Raw genomic sequence first — 20,568 nt, forward strand, 5'->3', positions numbered from 1 at the left:
CTGGTGTAAGCAAACCTGTGCTACCAGTCGTATAAAATTCTAGCACACATGGTTATGTATAGTCCATAATACTTGATCATTATAATAAATGATTATGTTACTGGTCGTTTACTGTATATATTTACTGTACTGTACTCATTATTATTATTTCAGTGTGTACTCCTTCTGCTTATATTAAAAAGAAGTTAACTGTAAAACAGCCTCAGTCTGGCCCTTCAGGTTTTCCAGAAGAAGGCATTATTAGTATAGATGGTGACAGCTCCCCGTGTGCTGTTGCCTGTGAAGACCTCCCGATGGGACAAGATACGGAGGTGGAAGACAGTGATACTGATGATCCTAACCCTGCGTAGGCCTAGGCTAAGGTGTGTGTTTATCTCTTGGTTTTTAACACAAAGTAAAAAAAAAATTTAATAGATAAAAGCTTATAGAATAAGGATATAAAGAAAGAAAATATATATATATTTTTTGAGATAGAGTTTTACTCTGTTACCCAGGCTGGAGTGCAGTGGCGTGATCTTGGCTCACTGCAACCTCCGTCTCCTGGGCTCAAGTGATTCTCCTGCCTCAGCCTCCTGAGTAGCTGGGAGTACAGGTATATGCCACCACACCGGGCTAGTTTTTGTATTTTTAGTAGAGACAGGGTTTCATCATGTTGGCCAGGCTAGACTCGAACTCCTGACCTCAGGTGATCCACCTGCCTCGGCCTCCCAAAGTGCTGGGATTACAGGCGTAAGCCACTGTGCTTGGCCCAAGAAAATATTTTTGAACAGCTGTACAATGTGTGTTTTAAGCTAAGTGTTGCTAAAAAAGAGTCAATTTTTTTTTTTTTTTTTTTTTGAGACAGAGTCTCATTCCGTTGCCCAGGCTGGAGTGCAGAGTGCAGTGGTGCCATCTTGGCTCACTGCAACCCCCACCTCCTGAGTTCAAGTGATTCTCCTGCCTCAGCCTCCCGAGTAGCTAGGATTACAAGCATGCACCACCATGTCCAGCTAATTTTTATATTTTTAGTAGAGACAGGGTTTTACCATCTTGGCCAGGCTGGTCTTGAACTCCTGACCTCAGGTGATCCGCCCGCCTTGGCATCCCAAAGCGCTGGGATTACAGGCATGAGCCACCATGCCCAGCCAAGAAATTTTTTAAATTAAAAACTTTATAAAGTAAAAAAGTTATGGTAAGCTAAGGTTAATTTAGTATCAGATAAAGAAAAAGTATATATTTTCTGAGATGGAGTTTCACTCGTTTTGCCCAAGGTGGAGTGCAATGGCACCATCTCGGCTCACTGCAACCTTCGCCTCCCAGGTTCAAGCGATTCTTCTGCCTCAGCCTTCAAGTAGCTGGGACTATAGGCACCCACCGACATGCCTGGCTAAACGGGGTTTCATCATGTTAGCCAGGCTGGTCTCGAACTGCTGACCTCAGGTGATCTGCCTACCTCGGCCTCCCAAAGTGCCGGGATTACAGGCGTGAGCCACTGTGCCTGGCCAAGAAAAATCTTCTGAATAAATGTAGTGCAGCCTGAGTGTTCAGTGTTGATGGAGTCTGCAGGAGTGCACAGTCATGTCCTAGGCCTTCACATTCACTCACCACTCACCCGCTTACCCAGGGCAACTTCCAGTCCTGAAAGCTTCATTCCTGGTAAGTACCCTATATAGGTGTACTGTTCTTAATGTTATACCATGTTCCCACTGTGCCTTTTCTGTATTTAGATATGTTTAGATTTACAAATATCTACCATTGTATTACAGTTGCTTACAGTACTCAGTACAGTAACATGCTGTACAAGTGTGGAACCTGGAAGCACTCGGTTATACCACAGCCTAGATGTGCAGTGGGCTGTACCAGCTGGGTCTAGCTAGGTTTGTCTAAGGACACTCTGTGATGTTCACCCAACGATGAAGTCATCTAACAACGCATTTCTCAGAATGTTTTCCCGAGTCTTTAAGTGATGCACGATTGTACTATTTTTAAAAATGTGTTTCTGTGTGCTGGCAATAAATGAGAAGTGAAATATATAACTACAATAGTATAAAAAGATAACATAACCAAGAATAAATCTAATGAAAGATGGGCAGAACACTATAAAATGTTACTCAGAGAAATTCAGGGCTGGGTGTAGTGGCTCATGACTGTAACCCCAGCACTTTGGGAGGCCGAGGCGAGCGGATCACTTGAGGTCAGTAGTTCGAGACCAGCCTGCCAACATGGTGAAACCTCGGTCTCTACTAAAAATACAAAAATTAGCCGGGCGTGGTGGCATGCCTGTAATCCCAGCTACTCTGGAGGCTGAGGCATGAGAATTGCTTGAGCCTGGGAGGCAGAGGTTTCAGTGAGCCTAGATCATACCACTGCATTCCAGCCTGGGCAACAGAATGAGACTACATCTCAAAACAATAAAATAAATTAAGAAGGACTTAAATAAATGGAGGGCTTAACCATGTTTATGGATTAGAAGACTCAATGTTATAAAGATATCATTTCTCCCCAGACTGGTCTGTAGATTCAGTGCAGTACCAATCAAATTGGTACAGAATAATTTAGAGGAAGTTGAAAAAAATTGACAATCTGATTCTAAAATTTATCTGTAAATAAAATTTACTGAGAATAGCCAAGGCCACTTTGAGGAAGAGCCAAGGTGGGAGGACTTGGTTGGCTGGATGTCAAGGCTTGTTATAGAGCCACTGTAATTAGGCGTGGCCAAGGATAGCCAGGTAGGCCAGCGGACTGGAGTGCAGTGGCGTGATCTTGGCTATCTTGGCTCACTGTTGGCATCCTCTACCGTCCTCCTGGGTTTCGGCCAGGCACAGTGGATCTTGCCTCGAGCGATTCTCCTGCCTCAGCCTCCCAAGTAGCTGGGATTACTTACACGCCTAGCTAATTTTTGTTATTTTTAGTAGAGACGGGGTTTCACCATGTTGGCCAGGCTAGTCTTGAACTCCTGACTTCAGGTGATCTGCCTGCCTCAGCCTCCCAAAGTGCTGGGTTTACAGGCGTGGGCCGCCACGCCTGGCCCCAAGAGCCTGTTTCTAATCTGGAAGAATATATATCCAGGTGGGAATAACACAAGCTACCAGTTTTTAAAACAAAGGGGTGCATTTTTATGGAAAAGAAAAAAGAGGTAATTTCTGTCCCTGGTTGAAATTAGGCCAGAAAGACTTTGCACTGGGAATTAAAGCAGGACTGTGTTATCAGTGTGCCCCATGTTGTTAGTGTACATAGATATGAAACATGTAACTGAGACCACTGAGGGCTGACATATTTTAAAGGAGAATTTTACAATGAGAAGTGGAACTTGTGTTTTGAAATGAGACTAGCCTGTGAACGTGGAGATCTTCTGTCTGGTAGCATCTGGCATGTTGGCCGGCTTCATTCCTGGAGGAATGACTGAGCCTGCAGACCTGTTGGAGCCTGGGAAGCAGCCCCGAGGGAACGCCCTGCTTCTGCCGTGGCAGGTTGCAGGTCGCAGCTCCCTGACTGTTGCCTTCTCGTGGCAGTTGTTTCCTTGTGTGTCTTAGCTCAGCCTTGCCCGGCCTTTTGCTGGGCACTTGCGAGGTGCTGGTGAAACAGACGTGGGGTGAAGCCTGGAAAGACGTCACTTACCTGAAAATATTAAAAAGAATAGAGAGGTGGGACACGGTGGCTCACGCCTATAATACTCGCACTTTGGGAGGCTGAGGCAGGTGGATTACCTGAGGTCAGGAGTTCGAGACCAGCCTGGCCAACATGGTGAAACCCTATCTCTACTAAAAATACAAACATTAGCCAGGTGTGGTGGCGTGCGCCTGTAATCCCAGCTACCTGGGAGGCTGAGGCAGGAGAATTGCTTGAATTCGGGAGGTGGATGTTGCAGTGAGCTGAGATTGTGCCACTGTACTCCAGCCTGGGTGACAGAGTGAGACCCTGTCTAAAAAAAAAAAAAAAAGAGAATAGAGACTTTAAATGTATGTTTCCTTTCTGCTAGTTCACAAGAAAAACTTCCAAAAAGTTACTTTCTGGCGGCTGGGCGTGGTGGCTCACGCCTGTAATCCCAGCACTTTGGGAGGCTGAAGTGGGTGGATCACAAGGTCAGGAATATGAGACCAGCCTGGCCAATATGGTGAAACCCCATCTCTACTAAAAATACAAAAATTAGCTAGGTGTGGTGGTGGACGCCTGCAGTCCTAGCTACTCGGGAGGCCAAGGCAGGAGAATCACTTGAACCCGGGAGGCAGAGCTTGCAACTGCATTCCAGCCTGGGCGACAGAGCAAGACTCTGTCTCAAAAAAAAAAAAAAAGTGACTTTCTGGCTAGATTTCTTTAGTACAGTGGCACTCAGATGGGGGTGCTTTTCCCCCTAGGAGACATGTGGCCATGTCTGGAGATGTTTCGCTTGTCACAGTATGGAGGGCGGTGCTACTGGCATCTGGTAGGTGGAGGTGGGGGATGCTGCTCCGTGTCCCGGCCATGTCCAAGGGCCCGGGGTGGAGAAGCTGCCTCAGGAGACCTGGTGAGCTTGGATGTTGGGGGGCCCCCCATTTGCAGGCACCTCCTGACTCCTGAGGTCCTGAACTTGTAGGGGAACAAAATCCCCTGCCTGTGGGTGCAGGGGCAGCCCTCAGGTGGCCTTGGGCAAGTCACTGGACCTCCTGATCCTCTGAGGCCTGGTCTGTAGAGCAGGGAAAATGACACCAGGCCATTCGGACTGCCTGGAGGATCAGCGTGCAGCACTTGCAGCAGCCCCAGGCCAGCTGGGTGCTTGATGGTGGGTGGTGGTTCACAAGAGCGGCAAAACCAGAAACTCACTCTGCAGCCTGTGGTGGCTGCAGGAGTTGGTTTTGTAGATTTTTCTGGTATTTTAAAGTGTCCCCACACACCCACCACCTTCCTAAGTCTGCAGGTGTGGCGCGCGCAGCCATGCCTGAGGGAGGCTCCACGACGCCCACTCTGCTTAGAATATTTCCCTCCCAGGTCCTGCTTGAAAAGTGGGTTTCGGTTGGCTAATCTCAACATTTTGGGAGGCCGAGGGGGGCAGCTTGCCTGAGGTCAGGAGTTCGAGACCAGCCTGACCAACGTGGTGAAACCCCGTCTCTACTAAAAATACAAAAATTAGCCAGACGAGATGGTGGGTGCCCGTAGTCCCAGCTACTCAGGAGGCTGAGGGAGAGGAATTGGTTGAACTCGGGAGGCGGAGGTTGGAGTGAGCCAAGATTGCGCCGCTGTACTCCAGGCTGGGTGACAGAGCGAGACTCTGTCTCAGAAATAAAAATTAAAAAAAATAAAAAATAAAAAATAAAAAACCTCTCCAGGTGACCCTGGGGAATCCGTCTCTTGGCTCCTGTCTCATGAGATGGAAATTAGAGGGCAAGACCCTGTATGTCTGAGTGTGTCTTATGGCTGGAGGAGACCAGGACCCATGCACTCCAGGTAGAAGTGCCATGTCAACATGTGTACACTTTGCACTTGAGAATGTTGGTTGTCAGAAAGGGGCTCTCTGGGTCTCTGTGCAGCCCTGTGGGGTGGCCACGTTAGGTGTTCCCACTGCGGGGGCAGATGCTAGATGCTGAGATGGCCAGGAGGACGCTTTCCCACTAACCAGGCTGGGCAGCACATCTGGACCCGGGAGTTTATTGTCCTTGGAACCTGGAGGCCACAGATTGCAGGAAAGATGGGCTTTTTTTTTTTTTTGAGAAGGAATCTTGATCTGTCACCAGGCCGGAGTGCAGTGGCACAATTTTGGCTCACTGCAACCTCTGTCTCCCGGGATCAAGCAATTCTCGTGCCTCAGCCTCCCGAGTAGCTGGGATTACAGGTTTGCACCACCACGCCCTGCTAGAGATGGGGTTTCACCATGTTGGCCAGGCTGGTCTCGAACTCCTGACCTCAGGTGATCCACCTGCCTTGGCCTCCCAAAGTGCTGGGATTACAGGTATGAGCCACTGCGCCCAGCCAAAGATGGGCGTTTTCCTGGCAGAGTCTGAGCTGCCCCCAGGAGCCGGTGTGAGAGAAACCCAGCTCTTTCCAAGTGTGGGCCCTGTCTTACCTCTGAGTTAGGGGCAGTCTGGGGCCACCAGGGGCCCTCAGAATCCAAGCAGTGGATGTCCTGTAGTTAGGAGGGGCACCTGGGAGAGGTTTGGGGCCCCCAAGCTTGGGGCCTTCTTCTCCCCAGCTTCAGCAAGTGCTTCATGGTGGTGACAGATTGCAATTTCTTCTCCAGCCAGGGCAGGAGGATGGGAAGGCCGGATGGGTTAATAGTCAAAAGTGTCCTCGTCAGGGAGCATGGCATCCACCTGCCCCGCTGAGCCAGGGGGAAGGTGCCCCAGGACAATGACCAGCTGGCAGTTTTGATTGTGATGAGGAGGAATTGAGGACAAGAACAGTTTGTTGGCTTATCATTACAAGCAGAGGAAGGGCACTTCACCATCCCTAAACCGGGTTCCAAACGGGAAATAATCGTGCATTTGGAAGAGCTGAATTGCAGTTATTCTTTGGGTTAGTCTGGGTGACCAGCAGGAAGGTGGCCCTGCCCTGCCGTGGGGTGTGCGTGCGTCTGGGGGCCTGAGCTGACATGTCCCTTACTGCCACGGTGACCCCAACTGCTGCATGCTCAAAAGGACAGGGCGGGCTGGGCGTGGTGGCTCACGCCCGTAATCCCAACACTTTGGGAGGCCGAGGCGGGTGGATCACAAGGTCAGGAGATCGAGACCATCCTGGCTAACACGGTGAAACCCCGTCTCTACTAAAAAATAGAAAAAATTAGCCGGGCATGGTGGCGGGCGCCTGTAGTCCCAGCTACTCTGGAGGCTGAGACAGGAAAATGGCATGAACTTGGGAGGTGGAGCTTGCAGTGAGCTGAGATTGCGCCACTGCACTCCAGCCTGGGCGACAGAGCAAGAATCCGTCTCAAAAAAAAAAAAAAGAAAAAGAAAAGAAAAAGGAGGGGCAGGGCTGCGGCACGGGAGTGGCCACTGCTGTGTCATAGAAACTGCTGCTTCTGGGGACTTTCCCAGAAGACTGGCCTGGGTTGTGCGTTTGTTCTTTTTGTGTCCCTCAGCCAGGCCTGTGGGGCTTCTCTCTGGCCTGTGCCGAGTCCAGCCTTGGTTGTGGGTTCAAGCCGTGTTCCCGCCGAACCGTCCCACTGAGCTCCCTGGCACGCACGCCTAGGTGCACGCTTTATGGCACTACGGTGGCCTCCTGTGCGCACTCGCTGGCTGTAGGCGAGCAGGGCAGCTGCGGCCTTAGGAGCAGGAAGGGCTCAGCTCCTTAGTGGGACTCTCATCCCCTAAGACCATCCCCCTGTCCTCAAGAGGGCAGGGCTTCCCATGTAGCACTGGCTCTGGGGACTATCTGGGGGGCACCTGCACCTCCCACTGTCATGAGTTTCAGTGAGACGATAGGATGGATGCCAGCCCTGAGCAGGTGCTGACCACAGCTGCTTCCTGCTGGCACCCAGCTGCTGTCAGCCTGCAGAGCCCTCCCCTGAAACTGAGGTGCAGGGCAGGCCCCCTCCCCGTGCCTCCATTGGCACTTGACACCCCTCCCTCACACCCCCATCAGCTGATCCTGTCAGCACCCTGGACATCCCTCCCCATACTCCCATTAGCTGGACACCCCTCCCCAACACCCTATCAACTGGACACCCCTCCCATATACCCCCATTAGCTGGACACCCCTCCCCCACAGCCCCATCAGCCGGACACCCCTCCCCCACACCCTCAGTAGCACCCTGGACTCCCTTCTTCCCAACCCCTTCAGCACCTTGGATACCCTTCCCTCTACTCCCATCAGTATCCTGGACTCCCCTCCCCTGCACCCCCCACCTGCACCCTGGACTCCCCTCCCCCGCACCCCCCACCTGCACCCTGGACTCCCCTCCCCCGCACCCCCCACCTGCACCCTGGACTCCCCTCCCCCGCACCCCCCACCTGCACCCTGGACTCCCCTCCCCCGCACCCCCCACCTGCACCCTGGACTCCCCTCCCCTGCACCCCCCACCTGCACCCTGGACTCCCCTCCCCTGCACCCCCCCCACCTGCACCCTGGACTCCCCTCCCCCACACTCCCCACCTGCACCCTGGACTCCCCTCCCCCGCACCCCCCACCTGCACCCTGGACTCCCCTCCCCCACACCCCCCACCTGCACCCTGGACTCCCCTCCCCTGCACCCCCCATCTGCACCCTGGACTCCCCTCCCCCGCACCCCCACCTGCACCCTGGACTCCCCTCCCCCGCACCCCCCACCTGCACCCTGGACTCCCCTCCCCTCCCCCTCCCCCTCCACCTGCACCCTGGACTCCCCTCTCCCGCACCCCCCACCTGCACCCTGGACTCCCCTCCCCCTCACACTCCACCTGCACCCTGGACTCCACTCCCCTATGGGGCTCACCATGCTAATTGGCCCCATTTGTCTTTTCCACCAGGCCAAGGACACCTTGAGGGCAGGACTGTGGTTTTTCCCTCTTGGCATTCCTAGATCTCAGCCTCGCACACACAGGGCCTGCAAACGTTTGTTGAATTAATGAGTGACGGCAATTTTAATTAGAGTTTCTTTGAGTTTAGGTTGCAGATTAGAATCTTTAAAAAGATATTATACCAAATAGTTTTTAATTATGAGTGAATTGCAAACATCGTCAGCTGCATTAATTAGCATGAGAACTGAAATCCTCTTTCAGGACCCTTGGGGTACTCTAAGAGGGAAATCCAATTTGTTACTTGTAAGTCATCTCTTAATCATATAATAGCAGGATATGTGATATTAGCGTCAGCTCTTCCATCTCTCCAGATCTGAGCCAAAGTTGCCATGGGAAGAATTTGGAGCTGCTGTTCTTGAGATCTTGGGTGTGTGGGAGTGGGAGTGAGGGCAGGAAGTGGAGGGGGGCAGGGGGCGGGACAAGACACACAGTAGGTGCTCAGTAAATGTGTGATGAGTGGGCAGCGGGGGACAGAACAGAAACTGTTGGAGAGAGGTGGGGGAATATGGGCCTGGAGCCATTTCAGAAGACATCCTGTGTGGACGTGTCCTGATGCATGACTTTATTTTAATATTTTTGTTTTGAGATGGCGTCTTGCTCTGTCGCCTAGGCTGGAATGCAGTGGCACGATCTCTGCTCACTGCACCCTCCACCTCCTGGGTTCAAGCGATTCTCCTGCTGCAGCTTCCTGAGTAGCTGGAATTACAGGTGCGTGCCACTACGCCCGGCTAATTTTTGTATTTTTAGTAGAGTAGGGGTTTCACTATGTTGGCCAAGCTGGTCTCAAACTCCTGACCTCAGGTGATCCGCCTGCCTTGGCCTCCCAAAGTACTGGGATTACAGGCGTGAGCCCCTGCATCCAGCCTTTATTTTTTTTGAGACAGAGTCTCAGTCTGTCACCCAGGCTGGAGTACAGGGGCATGATCTTGGCTCACTGCAACCTCTGCCTCCCAGGCTCAAACAGTTCTCTGCCTCAGTCTCCTGAGTAGCTGGGACTACAGGTGCCCACCACCACGCCCAGCTAATTTTTGTATTTTTAGTAGAGATGGGGTTTCACCGTGTTGGCCAGTCTGGTCTCAAATTCCTGGCCTCAAGTGATCCACTCGCCTCGCCTCCCAAAGTGCTGGGATTACAGGCATAAACCAGTGCGCCTGGCCTTGATGCATGACTTTAAAAAGTACCTGAGGCTGGGTGCGGTGGCTCACACCTGTAATCCCAGCACTTTGGGAGGCCGAGGCGGGTGGATCACGAGGTCAGGAGATCGAGACCATCCTGGCTAACATGGTGAAACCCCGTCTCTACTAAAAAATACAAAAAATTAGCTGGGCGAGGTGGCGGGCGCCTGTAGTCCCAGCTACTTGGGAGGCTGAGGCAGGAGAATGATGTGAACCTGGGAGGCGGAGCTTGCAGTGAGCCGAGATTGCGCCACTGCACTCCAGCCTGGGCAACAGAGCGAGACTCAGTCTCAAAAAAAAAAAAAAAAAAGGACCTGAAAGGTTAGAGCATATTAGCATATTAAGAGCAGATTAGTTTGGGCCATGACACGTGTCACTGTCATAGACAAACGACACAAGCAAGACATGCTGACCAAAACTGGTTCACGTTTGCAGAACAGGGTTCTGTTTCTCCCTCTGCGGGGTCTGATGGCTCCAGTGCGCCCATTTCCCCAGACTGTGGGAGACACTGTGCAGAACCTGAGCATCAACAGTCCCCGCCGCACAAGCCCCACAGGCGCAGACAGCGCAGGTGTGGATGGAGTGGTGCATCTCCAAGACAGGAGCCTGCTGGCCGCCTGTCTTGGAGATGAACTTTTGCTCCTCAGCAATTTGGAGATGCTCAGGCATGGGATGTGTGATGAAAGGGGAGGTGTCAGCCAGCCAGATTTTATTTTCAGCTTTACTTGTGACGTTCACTTCTCTCCCGGATCCTCCGTAATGAGCCAGACAGCAGCTGCCTGGCAGCCCCGCATGCAGCCTCCCGGGCACACGGGCCTCCTCCTGTCCAAACGGAGCTTTGAGTCTTTGCTTCAATCTTCTTACTCACTGGTTTCCAAATAGGCGTCCAGCTCATTAGCCTCAGGGAGAGGGAGTTGAGGGGGCCGCTCACAAAGGCCTCAGAAGAGGAACCAGAGCCAAGGTCAGGATGGAGGGCTTGTCTTCAGCAGAACCCAATGTGAGGTGAGAGTTTTTGTTCTAGTCTTTGAATACTGGAAACGAATCTCACCATCTGGAGGTGGCAGGGGAGAGAGGCCTGAAAGAAATAAATTAAAATACTCAACTGCAGAAAAACCTCGAAGCTGCAATCAAGACAAAAGCAAGGATGCTAACCCACACTTTCTCTGTTGGCTAAAACTGAGCGTTTCACGGGGAGGACTGCGTCGTCTTTCTCTCAGGTTTGTTCCACGAGAGCCTCTAGTTAATCATCTAAAATGACCCTTCTAATGTCATGCCGAATCAGTCTCTTGAAATTTAGGACTGGAATTTTTTCAGCAAATATTTAACTAGAAAAACAAAATCTCGGCTTTTCTGTTCTCAGCAGTTTCGATGCAAGTTGCAAATTAATAGACGTCTGGGCCAATATTTGATCTTTTCCCCCAAAGAAAATGATTTGCTCACCATTCACTAAATTGGAGGGAGGCGTCCCTGGAAGTAACAAGGATGATCTCCTTGTTCTTGGAGGGGGGCTTCGGTAGTGTTTGGAGACCTCAGGCAGCAGCCGGACCTCCCCAGCACCTGTGAGGGGAGGTGAGGGTCCCTGTGAGGGCTCACTCCAGCATCTCTGATGGCCACAGGGTCTCTGGGGCAGAACCCCCATGCCCAGACAAAACAGGTGCTGCAGTGAGTGGGCCAGGTAGCCCTCATGGTATGTGAGTGCAGCTGGCCCTTGCCAGGCTGTCCTGGGCTGCCCCCAGCTCTAACTTGAGGCACTAACCCTACCAGGGGTCAGTGGCTTAATATAGCCTCTCCGTGGTATTTGCATTTCAAAAGAGGTCTCTGTGAAATTATTCTCGAAGGGATTTCAGGGCCCCTGAGTGGGGACATATTTCAGGGCTAGGAGGGGTGGCTCCTCCAAGTTCCCGGCAGATGCTGCAGCCTACATTTCTGGGGAGGGCTGGGCCCGAAGCAGCTGCCGCCAGGGGCTGGGCTGGGCTGGTGGAAGGAGGGACTCTGTCCCCTGCAGGACCCTCCCAGTGGTCTTGCTTGGGACTGAGCAGCTGGGGCTGGTGGGCCCTGTGGATGCCAGGTTTACTGGTGCCCAGTTCAGACCTCGGGCCCGTCCCCACCGTCATAACGGCTCTCCCCAGCAGCTCCCCTTCTCTTGCCCTGTACCCTTGGATTTCTGGGCGGAAGGCCTGGGGCGCTCCTCCCTACAGGTGAGTCTGAGAGCCGGGGCGGAGCGTGGGAGCCCGTGGGAGCCTGGGAACGTTCTGTGCTTGGTGGAATTGACAGTTGTGCTCCTTTACCTGGAGGCAAGGGATGTGGCATCTGAGCCTGTCAGTGCCAGTGCCTTTGTTGTTACACCTTTGCTCTTAAATAGGTACAAATTATTGGTATTAGAAAGCCTTACAGCTCCATATCCTCATTAAGCCTCTGCAGTTAATAATTATTTTTCTCTCCTGAAAGTGTTGGTGTGAAAGAGCTGAGTAGACACATGGAGACTGCAGGCCTCACTCTACCTTGGCAGGAAGATGGCGACCTGCATCCCCAACAGACAGCTGTGTGTCCTGGGCACAGTTCCTGAGCCTCTCTGGGCCCCACGTCCCTTGTCACTGGGGTAGCAGAATCTGCTCTGCCTCCCTGGGTAGTTGGAGAGGCAATAGCAGATAATGAGAGCAAAGACTTGCGTAGCTCTTGCAATCCTCAGGGGACTCCAGGAGGCAGGAAATCCAATCACCCGGCTTTACTGATGAGGAAACCAAAGCACATAGAGGTTAAGGGACTTGCCCAAGGTCACAGAGGAAGTGGGTGGCAGAGTGGGATTGTCAGGGAAAGCACCTTGAATGGAAAACCTGTGGGCTGCCACTGCACTCCGGCCTGGGTGACAGAGCGAGACTCTGTCTCAAAAAAAAAAAAAAAAGTCAGGAAGAGCATGTTTCCATAAAGAGGGTGTGCTCAACTGTGAGGACTGCACCCTAGACACCCAGTGAGGCGGGTCTCACAGTTTGTGGCTTATGTTAATTAATGTCTCATCATTAATTTATTAATAAGGTTCTTTTTAAAGTTCTTGTTTTTAATGTAATCAAAATCATACTTTTTTCCCTTTATGATAGTGTTTTGTGTGTCGTGTTTAAGAATTGCTTATCTATCTCAAGATCATAAACATGATTTTGAATGATCTTTGCTAAAATAGGCTTTGCCTTTCCTGTTTAAGTCCTTAGTTCACCTGGAATTGATGTTTGTGCTTGGTGTGAGGTAGGGATCCAGTTTCACTTTGTCCATTATGTAGACAGCTGAGTGGCTTGGGACCATGTGTGGGAATGCTCCTCTTTCCCAGTTGCCAGCTTTGTTGTGTGTGCGTGTGGACCTGTTTCTGGGCTCCATCTTCTGTCCATCAGTCTGTTGGTCTGCTCCATGCCAGCACTCCCTTGTCTACAGGCTATAAGTCTTGGCATCAGATAGAGCTTGTTCCCCTCCCCTGTTCTCCAGGGATGCCTTGGCTCTTCTTGACCTGTTGGTCTTCTGTAGAGATTAGAGAATCATCTCGTGAGTTCCCTATGAAGGACCCTGTAGATAATTTTCTTTTTTTTTTGAGGTGGGATTTTGTTCTTTCACCCAGGCTGGAGTATAGTGTGCAAGCTCAGCTCACTGCAACCTTTGCCTCCTGGGTTCAAGTGATTCTCGTGCCTCAGCCTTTCGAGTAGCTGAGTTTACAGGCGTGTGCAATCCCACTCTGCCACCCACTTCCTCTGTGACCTTGGGCAAGTCACTTAACCTCTGTGTGCTTTGGTTTCCTCATCAGTAAAACTGGGTGATTGGATTTTCTGCCTCCTAGAGTCCCCTGAGGATTGTAAGAGCTACGCAAGTCTTTGCTCTCATTATCTGCTATTGCCTCTCCAACTACCCAGGGAGGCAGAGCAGATTCTGCTCTGGCTTGTGGCCCTTCCTCTATCTTCAGGGGCCAGCAGCATAGAATCCCCTGACTTCCTCTGTCCCCATAAGCTCTTTCTCCCACTCTTCCTCCCTCGTCTGCTTTTAAGGATCCTGTGGCCACACTGGGCCCACCCAGATCCTCCAGGATACTCTCTTGGGTTAAGGTTGCTGGTGAGCCGCTGAGCCCCTGTGCCATGTGGCATGACGCAGTCACAGCTTCTGGGGCTTGAGACATGGAGCTCTTCTTGGGAAGTAAGGGGGAGACATTATTTTGTCTACCACACGTGGCCATGGCCAAGATTTATATAAGTCAACCGGGTACAATAGCTCATGTCTATAATCCCAGCACTTCGGGAGGCTGAGGCTGGTGGATCACCTGAGCTCAGGAGTTCGAGAACAGCCTGTCCAACATGGCGAAACCCCGTCTCTACTAAAAATACAAAAATTAGCCAGGCGTGGTGGCACATGCCTGTAATCCCAGCTACTCGGGAGGCTGAGGCAGGAGAATCGCTTGAACCCGGGAGGCAGAGGTTACAGTGAGCTGAGATCATGCCACTGCATGGGCAACAGAGTGAGACTCTGTTTCAAAAAAAAAAAAAAAGATTTATAAAAGTCCAAATAACTGGGGCAGCACAGGGTCGTCACTGCAGAGCTGCAGCAGCTGCGGGTACAGGAGGCGGTGGAGTCCATGGTGAAGAGTCTGGAGAGAGAGAACATCTGGCAGATGCATTGTCTCATGTTCCCGTGCAGCACCAGCTGTTGTGAGGACAGTCAGGCCTCCATGCAGCAGGTGCACCAGTGCATGGAGCTCCGCCATGTGCCTCTGGCTGAAGCCCAGGCTTTGGTCACCAGTGAGTTGGAGAAGTTCCAGGACCACCTGGTCCAGTGCACCACGCATTGCAATGACAAAGCCAAAGATTCAATAGATGCTGGGAGTAAGGAGCTTCAGGTGAAGCAGAAGCTGGACGGTGGTGTGACCAAGTGTGTGGATGACCACAGGCACCTCATCCCAACTATGACCGAGAAGATGAAGGAGGCTCTCTCATCCATTGGGAAATAAAAGTCTTTGCCAGTGGCCATCGGGGCTGAGGGCAATAATATATTTTTTATAAGGAATTGGGAATTTTAGTCTTTTTTTTTTTTTTTTTTTTTTTTTTTGAGACATGGTCTTGTTCTTTCACCCAGGCTGGAAGGCTGGAGTGCAGTGGCACGATCTCAGCTCACTGCAACCTCCACCTCCCAGGTTCAAGCCATTCTTCTGCCTCAGCCTCCTGAGTAGCTGGGACTACAGGCACGCACCACCATGCCCAACTAATTTTTGTATTTTTAGTAGAGACAGGGTTTCACCATGTTGGTCAGGCTGGTCTCAAACTCCTGACCTCATGATCCACCCGCCTCGGCCTCCCAAAGTGCTGGGATTACAGGCGTGAGCCACCGGACCCGGCCGGAATTTTAGTCTTTTAAGGAAAGTTTATGAATGAAGAAATGAAGGATGGCCATAAGTGAAAGGCACATGTCACTTGCCTCTGGACACTTGTTCTTTTATGTTTTAGTCCTAAAAAATGAAATGGTAAAAAGTGGTGCTAAATTGGGTCAGAGATACTACAGGAGAGTTTTAGAGCTTATATTTCCTGTGGCCAGTGCTTGTCTTGGCAGTAAGGATCTCCCCTGTAACAAGCCAGAGCCCTCCAAGGTACCGGACTCTTCTTACTACACAGGTACCAACAGGCTGGCAGGTTAGAGTTCGTGGAGTTTGCGGAGAGATATTTCATCTTCGTTGCCAACATCCAGTTTACCAGAAGTGTTTCTGCATCATTTTCCATAAGCTGTGAAACAAAATCCATGAGGTCACTCCCTTAGAAGGGAAAAAATGTTTTCTGTGTCTTTGTTTTCCTGGTTTTGTGTAATTTATACAAGGGCATACAAGTTGATTTTAAGATGTGGAATTGGGAGGGAAACTCATTTGGATAAGAACTTTGAAAGGATCCCCATTTCTAGTCATCAGGATGTGGATGTGCATTTCTTAAAATTATGACGTGCTGCATCTTGAGACATGGACCTCTTCTTGGGAGGTGAGGGGGAGACATTATTTTGTCTACCACAGCTTGGGCACCATGCAAAAACATGACAGGCGACGACACACTAATTATGGGAAGCAGAATTACTGGCTGATGGGCCTTGAGGCTGTGTGTAGCAACATGACAGGACAATCTTGCAGTAACACTTTGCCCGTGAAGAGAAGGGGGTTTTGATTGTGATATATACTAGTATATAGGAGTGAACAGTAAAAGAGGAGCATTTGGCTACTTGATTATAACAGAGTTATGAAGTACTGGCTTTGGAAAAACCTGGTTTTTGTAGAACAGATGGAATGAAGACCTAAACCGAGCATTGCCTACTTAGCCCCTGAATTAACAGAGTCCAGTCGAGACAAACCCCTGGCAACAGAAGTTCAAGGGAGAAAAAGGAAGCATCTTGGGCTAGGATGAGCTGACTCCCTGAGAGTGGAGGAGAGGCAGCCTCCGTTACCAAATACCATTTCTGCCTGGGGCTTTCGCAGCTTGCAGTGTTCCTGCCCGGGCATGGCACCTTACTGTTTTGATAGTAACCTCACTGTATTTTCACCAGCTTATTACTTGAAATGATAAGACAGCCTGTCCATTTGCTGCTTCCCAGCTATGATATATTTTCCTAGTGGTTTGGTTTTAAAAATAAATAAGGTTTAATTTTCTACCTGCCCCCCACCCCCCTGCAAAAAAAAAAAAACAAAACGTCCAAATAACCACAAAAAGTCTCAGCTCACTTCCCTGGCCCCTGGAACCCAGCATCTCCTGCCCAGAGGCAGCTATGGTCTCTGGCTCCGTGATGAGCTCGCGGGGGACGTGGCTGCAGTGCCAGTTCAGCCACCATGGGTAGCTTTTTCCCAAAGACAAGGCATCTGCTTGAGGCACACCTGGAGTGGCAGGGGCTTCCAGGCCAGGGCCCAGACAGTTTTCCCGGGGCAGCCGCTGCAGCCTTTCTGCACAGGAGGGCTCAGGGGTAGGAGCGGCTTGACGCGGGTTGGTCCCTGGCGATGAGTCAGCATTTCAGAGGCACTGCTGACAAGCATGGGGGTCGGGACAGACCTGAGTCCAGCAGGTCACTTTGGAGAGAGAAGCTCCCAGGATTCAGCAAAACCCCGGGAGCGTCCGTTGGCGGATGCTGCACCAGCCGCAGTTGTGAGCATGCGAGACTCCGGGCAAGGAGAGGAGGAAGATGGAGATAGTGGCACAGGGGCATGCAGAGGGAGACCGAGGGTCACCTGCTGCTCTGGCCACTGAGGTGGCTGGATGAGGAGCCTGGCTGGGTGCTGGATGGCACTTTTAGATCTGGAGCCTGGAATGTTCCAGACTGGCCCTGGTCGTTCCTGACTCCCTGGGCCTGCGGTGAGCAGTGGCTGGAGAGCCTGGGAGCTCTGAGCAGGACCTGCTGCAGGGCTGGGTTGGGCTGGTTGCTGTGTTTGCTAAAACGTCTCATCTTCGGCTGGGCACGGTGGCTCACACCTGTAATCCCAGTGCTTTGGGAGGCCGAGGCGGGCAGATCACAAGGCCAGGAGTTCAAGACCAGCCCGGCTAAGATGGTGAAACCCCGTCTCTACTAAAAATACAAAAAAAAAAAAAAATTAGCTGGGCATGGTGGCACCCGCCTGTAATCCCAGCTACCTGGGAGGCTGAGGCAGGAGAATCGCTTGAACCCGGGAGGCAGAGGTTGCAGTGAGCCGAGATCACGCAACTGCACGTCAGCCTGGGCGACAGTGCAAGACTCCATCTCAAAAAAAAAAAAAAAAAAAAAAAAAAAATCCCATCTTTATTGTCCACAGCTCTCTTGGGCTGGCAGTGGCTCGTGGACACGTCGGGCCAGGGAACATATGGTTGTCCCTTGGCAGGTGCTCAGGGCTGCGTTGTCATGCTGGAAGGCATCATTTGGCTCAGAACCAGGTGCCCACTTGTTCTTGTAAATTTGTTTTGTCGTTTAATCTTCGCCTTGGGGAACTTGGCCCATTTTTCCAGGATGAGGGCAGAGAGGTGGCTTTCTGGTTCTGGCAGGGAAGAGCGAGGCTGGAATGGCTCCCCGTTGGCCCAGCCCGTGTCAATCTCTGGGCCCAGCTGGCAGGGGAATGCCCCAGACGGCACTGTCGGGAGGCACAGAGGCCCGAGCGGTCTGGCAAAGCCGGGTGCTGAGCCAAGGAGCCCTGAGCTTGGTGCTTCCCGGGCTCCTGGTACTTGCTGAGAGTCTCAGGCCGGAAGGGGTCCAGAGGTTTGGGTCATCATTTCCGAGGGCTGGGTTGTCAGCTGGTGTGCTGCTGCCCTGGCAGGTGTTGTCTGGAGACATGTGTGGTCATCATAGCCTGGGGTGGGGGTGCTGCTGACATCCAGTGGGTGGAGGGCAGGGGTGCTGCCCAGCATCCTCCCGGGGCCTGGCACCAACATGGTGAAACCCCGTCTCTACTAAAATACAAAAAATTAGCCTGGCGTGGTGGCCCACGTCTGTAGCCCCAGCTACTCGGGAGGCTGAGGCAGGGGAATCGCTTGAACTTGGGAGGTGGAGGTTGCAGTGAGCCGATTGTGCCACCGCACTCCAGCCTGGTGACAGAGCAAGACTCCGTCTCAAAAAAAAGCCAATAAAACAAAAAAATAAAACAGGCTAGTTGGCCACTCAGCGTCTCCCCACGGGAGTTCCTGGCTCTCTCCAACAAGGGGTTTCTTGTGGTCAGACGTTTGGATTCCTGTTCAGCAAACAAATGTCTTCAGATTGTTTTGTGAGGACTTGAAGCAAAGCAGAGACAACAGAAGGTCCCTGATAAACTCCGGGTGTTTGATCCCTGTCAAAGTCCCGGCTGGTGCCTTCACTGCGGCGGGTGGGCCTGTGTGGGCTTCTCCCGTGATATTTAGCTCATGGTGTAAACAGATGGTGACTTTGGCTCTACCCAAGCCATACTCAGCATCTTTAAGTTGGGGGAGTTTGGTGTCTCCAGGGTCGGAAGGTGACTTCCTGCTCTTGGAAGGAGAAGCGGTTCCATGTCTTAGAACATCTGTTCATTTCTGACTTCATTCGACAGCTTGGTTTGAAGGAAATTGTTCTTGAAATGCCCTTTAGAATCGCTTTCTCCTTTTGGACAATCTCACGCCAAAATGAGACAAATTTTTACTAAGAATCAATTCTTAATTCTTTTTTCCTTTTAAAAAAATTAAGGTGAAACTCACGTATGATAAAATTAACCACTTTAAAATGAACACTTCAGTGGCATTTGTTACATTCACGATGTTGTGCAGCCTCTCCCTCTGTGCAGTTCTAGAACATTCTCATCACCTGAGACAGCCCCATACCCAGTAAGCTTAATCACTTCCGGTTCCTCCTGCCCCTTGCTCTTGGCAACCAGCATGGCTTCCGTCTCTGTGGATTCTGGGTGTTTCATATTGATGAACTCATGATTATGTGGCCTTTCGTGTCTGGCTTCTTTAACTTGGCAGAAGGTTTGTGAGTTTCACGCATATTGTAGCCTGGTCAGTACTTCCTCTTTTTTTTTTTTTTTTTTTTTTTTTTGAGATAGAGTCTTACTCTGCTGCCCAGGCTGGAATGAAGTGGCACCATCTCAGTTTACTGCAACCTCTGCCTCCCAGGTTCAAGCGATTCTCCCACCTCAGCCTCTTCAGTAGCTGGGACCACAGGTGTGCACCACCACGCCTGGCTAATTTTTTATATTTTGGTAGAGATGGGGTTTCACCATGTTGCCCAGGCTGGTCTCGAACTCCTGAGCCCGGGCAGTCCACCCATCTCGGTCTCTCAAAGTGCTGGGATTACAGGCATGAGCCACTGCACCCAGCCTACTTCCTCTTTATGGCTGAATAATATTCCATTGTATGAATGGAACATACTGGGTTTGTCCATTCATACATTGGTGGATGTTTGGGTTTCCACTTTGGGTTATTGTGAATAATGCTGTGGTGAGCATTTGTGTGCAAGTTGTGTGGATGTATGTTTTCAATGTGTTTGCATTGCACCTAGGGATAGAATTCTGGGTCATGTATTAATTCTATGTTGAGCTTTCTGAGGAAGCAATCCTTAACTCTTAAATGAAAGTTCTGCCTCCTGACAAGAATGCACTTGCTCAGCATCTCAGCCCACAACTTCTTTAGGCTGGTGTTGGGCTGGCTATGTTGGTGTGTGAATACACCTTCCTAGGGCACAGTGGGGCCTGTTACGATTTCAGGCTGCCGGAAGGTTCCATCAAGCAGAGACATGCTGCATTGGAATAACATGGAACAACTTAATGGTATTAAATCCTGAATTAGATTCTAACTTCTGCCTTAGGATACGAGCTTTATTTTATACATGAAATCAGGAGAGAACATTTCTTAATCAGTGTTATTGAGGATTATGTGATTTTACCATAAATAATAAATGTGGGAGTGACATTGAGAAGGAGGTTTTAGGTATCTTCGTAGCTTCATTTCTCCTCGTTTCTTTTTCCCCCGTTCATTTCTTTATTTTTAATTGCAATAAACTTTACAAAACGAACCGTCTTGGCCATTTTTAAGTGTGCAGTTCAGTGGCATTAAGTGCATTCACATTGTTGCACGGGCGTCACCACCATCCACCTCCAGAACTTCCTCATCTTCCCAAACTAGACTCTGTCCCAATTCAACGCCACCTCCCCACAGCCCTCCCCTAGTCCCTGGCACTCACCATCCTACTTTCTGTCTCTGTGGAGTTGACTGTTCTCGGGACCTCTCGTAAGTGGAAGCAGACAGTATTTGTCCTTTTGTGACCGGCCTCTTTCACTCAGTGTGATGTCTTCAAGGCTCATCTGTGTTGTAGCATGTGTCAGGGTGTCTGTCGTTTTTAAGGCCTCCTTATTTCTTGTGCTACCTGAAGTTGGGTGTTTTCAGTAATAATAATGTGTAATGTTTATCCTGACTCATCTAATGCTGAGGGTCTAGGGATGTGGTTCTTTCATGCTCTCCTCCGTATCTTGTGACAGAATAATTCTTGTC

At 50.9% G+C, this 20,568-nt stretch overlaps 2 protein-coding genes across 2 annotated transcripts in view; both read left to right on the forward strand.

Moving 5' to 3' along the window:
* CELSR1 (cadherin EGF LAG seven-pass G-type receptor 1) overlaps window positions 1–20,568 on the forward strand; it is a 178,484-nt gene that overhangs the window by 39,932 nt on the left and 117,984 nt on the right. The gene's annotated exons all lie outside the window — the stretch shown is intronic.
* Window positions 5,929–14,594, forward strand: LOC105739997 (protein FAM136A-like). Its single transcript, XM_030815231.1, has 4 exons — window positions 5,929–5,973; window positions 7,028–7,186; window positions 10,115–10,190; window positions 14,185–14,594. Exons 1-4 carry the CDS (start codon window positions 5,929–5,931, stop codon window positions 14,592–14,594), a joined length of 690 nt encoding a protein of 229 aa, XP_030671091.1.

The sequence above is a fragment of the Nomascus leucogenys genome, chromosome 7b (genome assembly GCF_006542625.1).
Source record: "Nomascus leucogenys isolate Asia chromosome 7b, Asia_NLE_v1, whole genome shotgun sequence".
NCBI classification, from domain to species: domain Eukaryota; kingdom Metazoa; phylum Chordata; class Mammalia; order Primates; family Hylobatidae; genus Nomascus; species Nomascus leucogenys.

Bases quoted from the DNA above. Each gene is read 5' to 3' on its own strand.
- LOC105739997 (XM_030815231.1), top strand. From the start codon at position 5,929: ATGGGCGTTTTCCTGGCAGAGTCTGAGCTGCCCCCAGGAGCCGGT. The intron at 7,187-10,114 runs GTAGGCGAGCAG...CCATTTCCCCAG, and splicing joins CCTGTGCGCACTCGCTGGCT to ACTGTGGGAGACACTGTGCA. The intron at 10,191-14,184 runs GTGTGGATGGAG...TCGTCACTGCAG, and splicing joins CACAGGCGCAGACAGCGCAG to AGCTGCAGCAGCTGCGGGTA.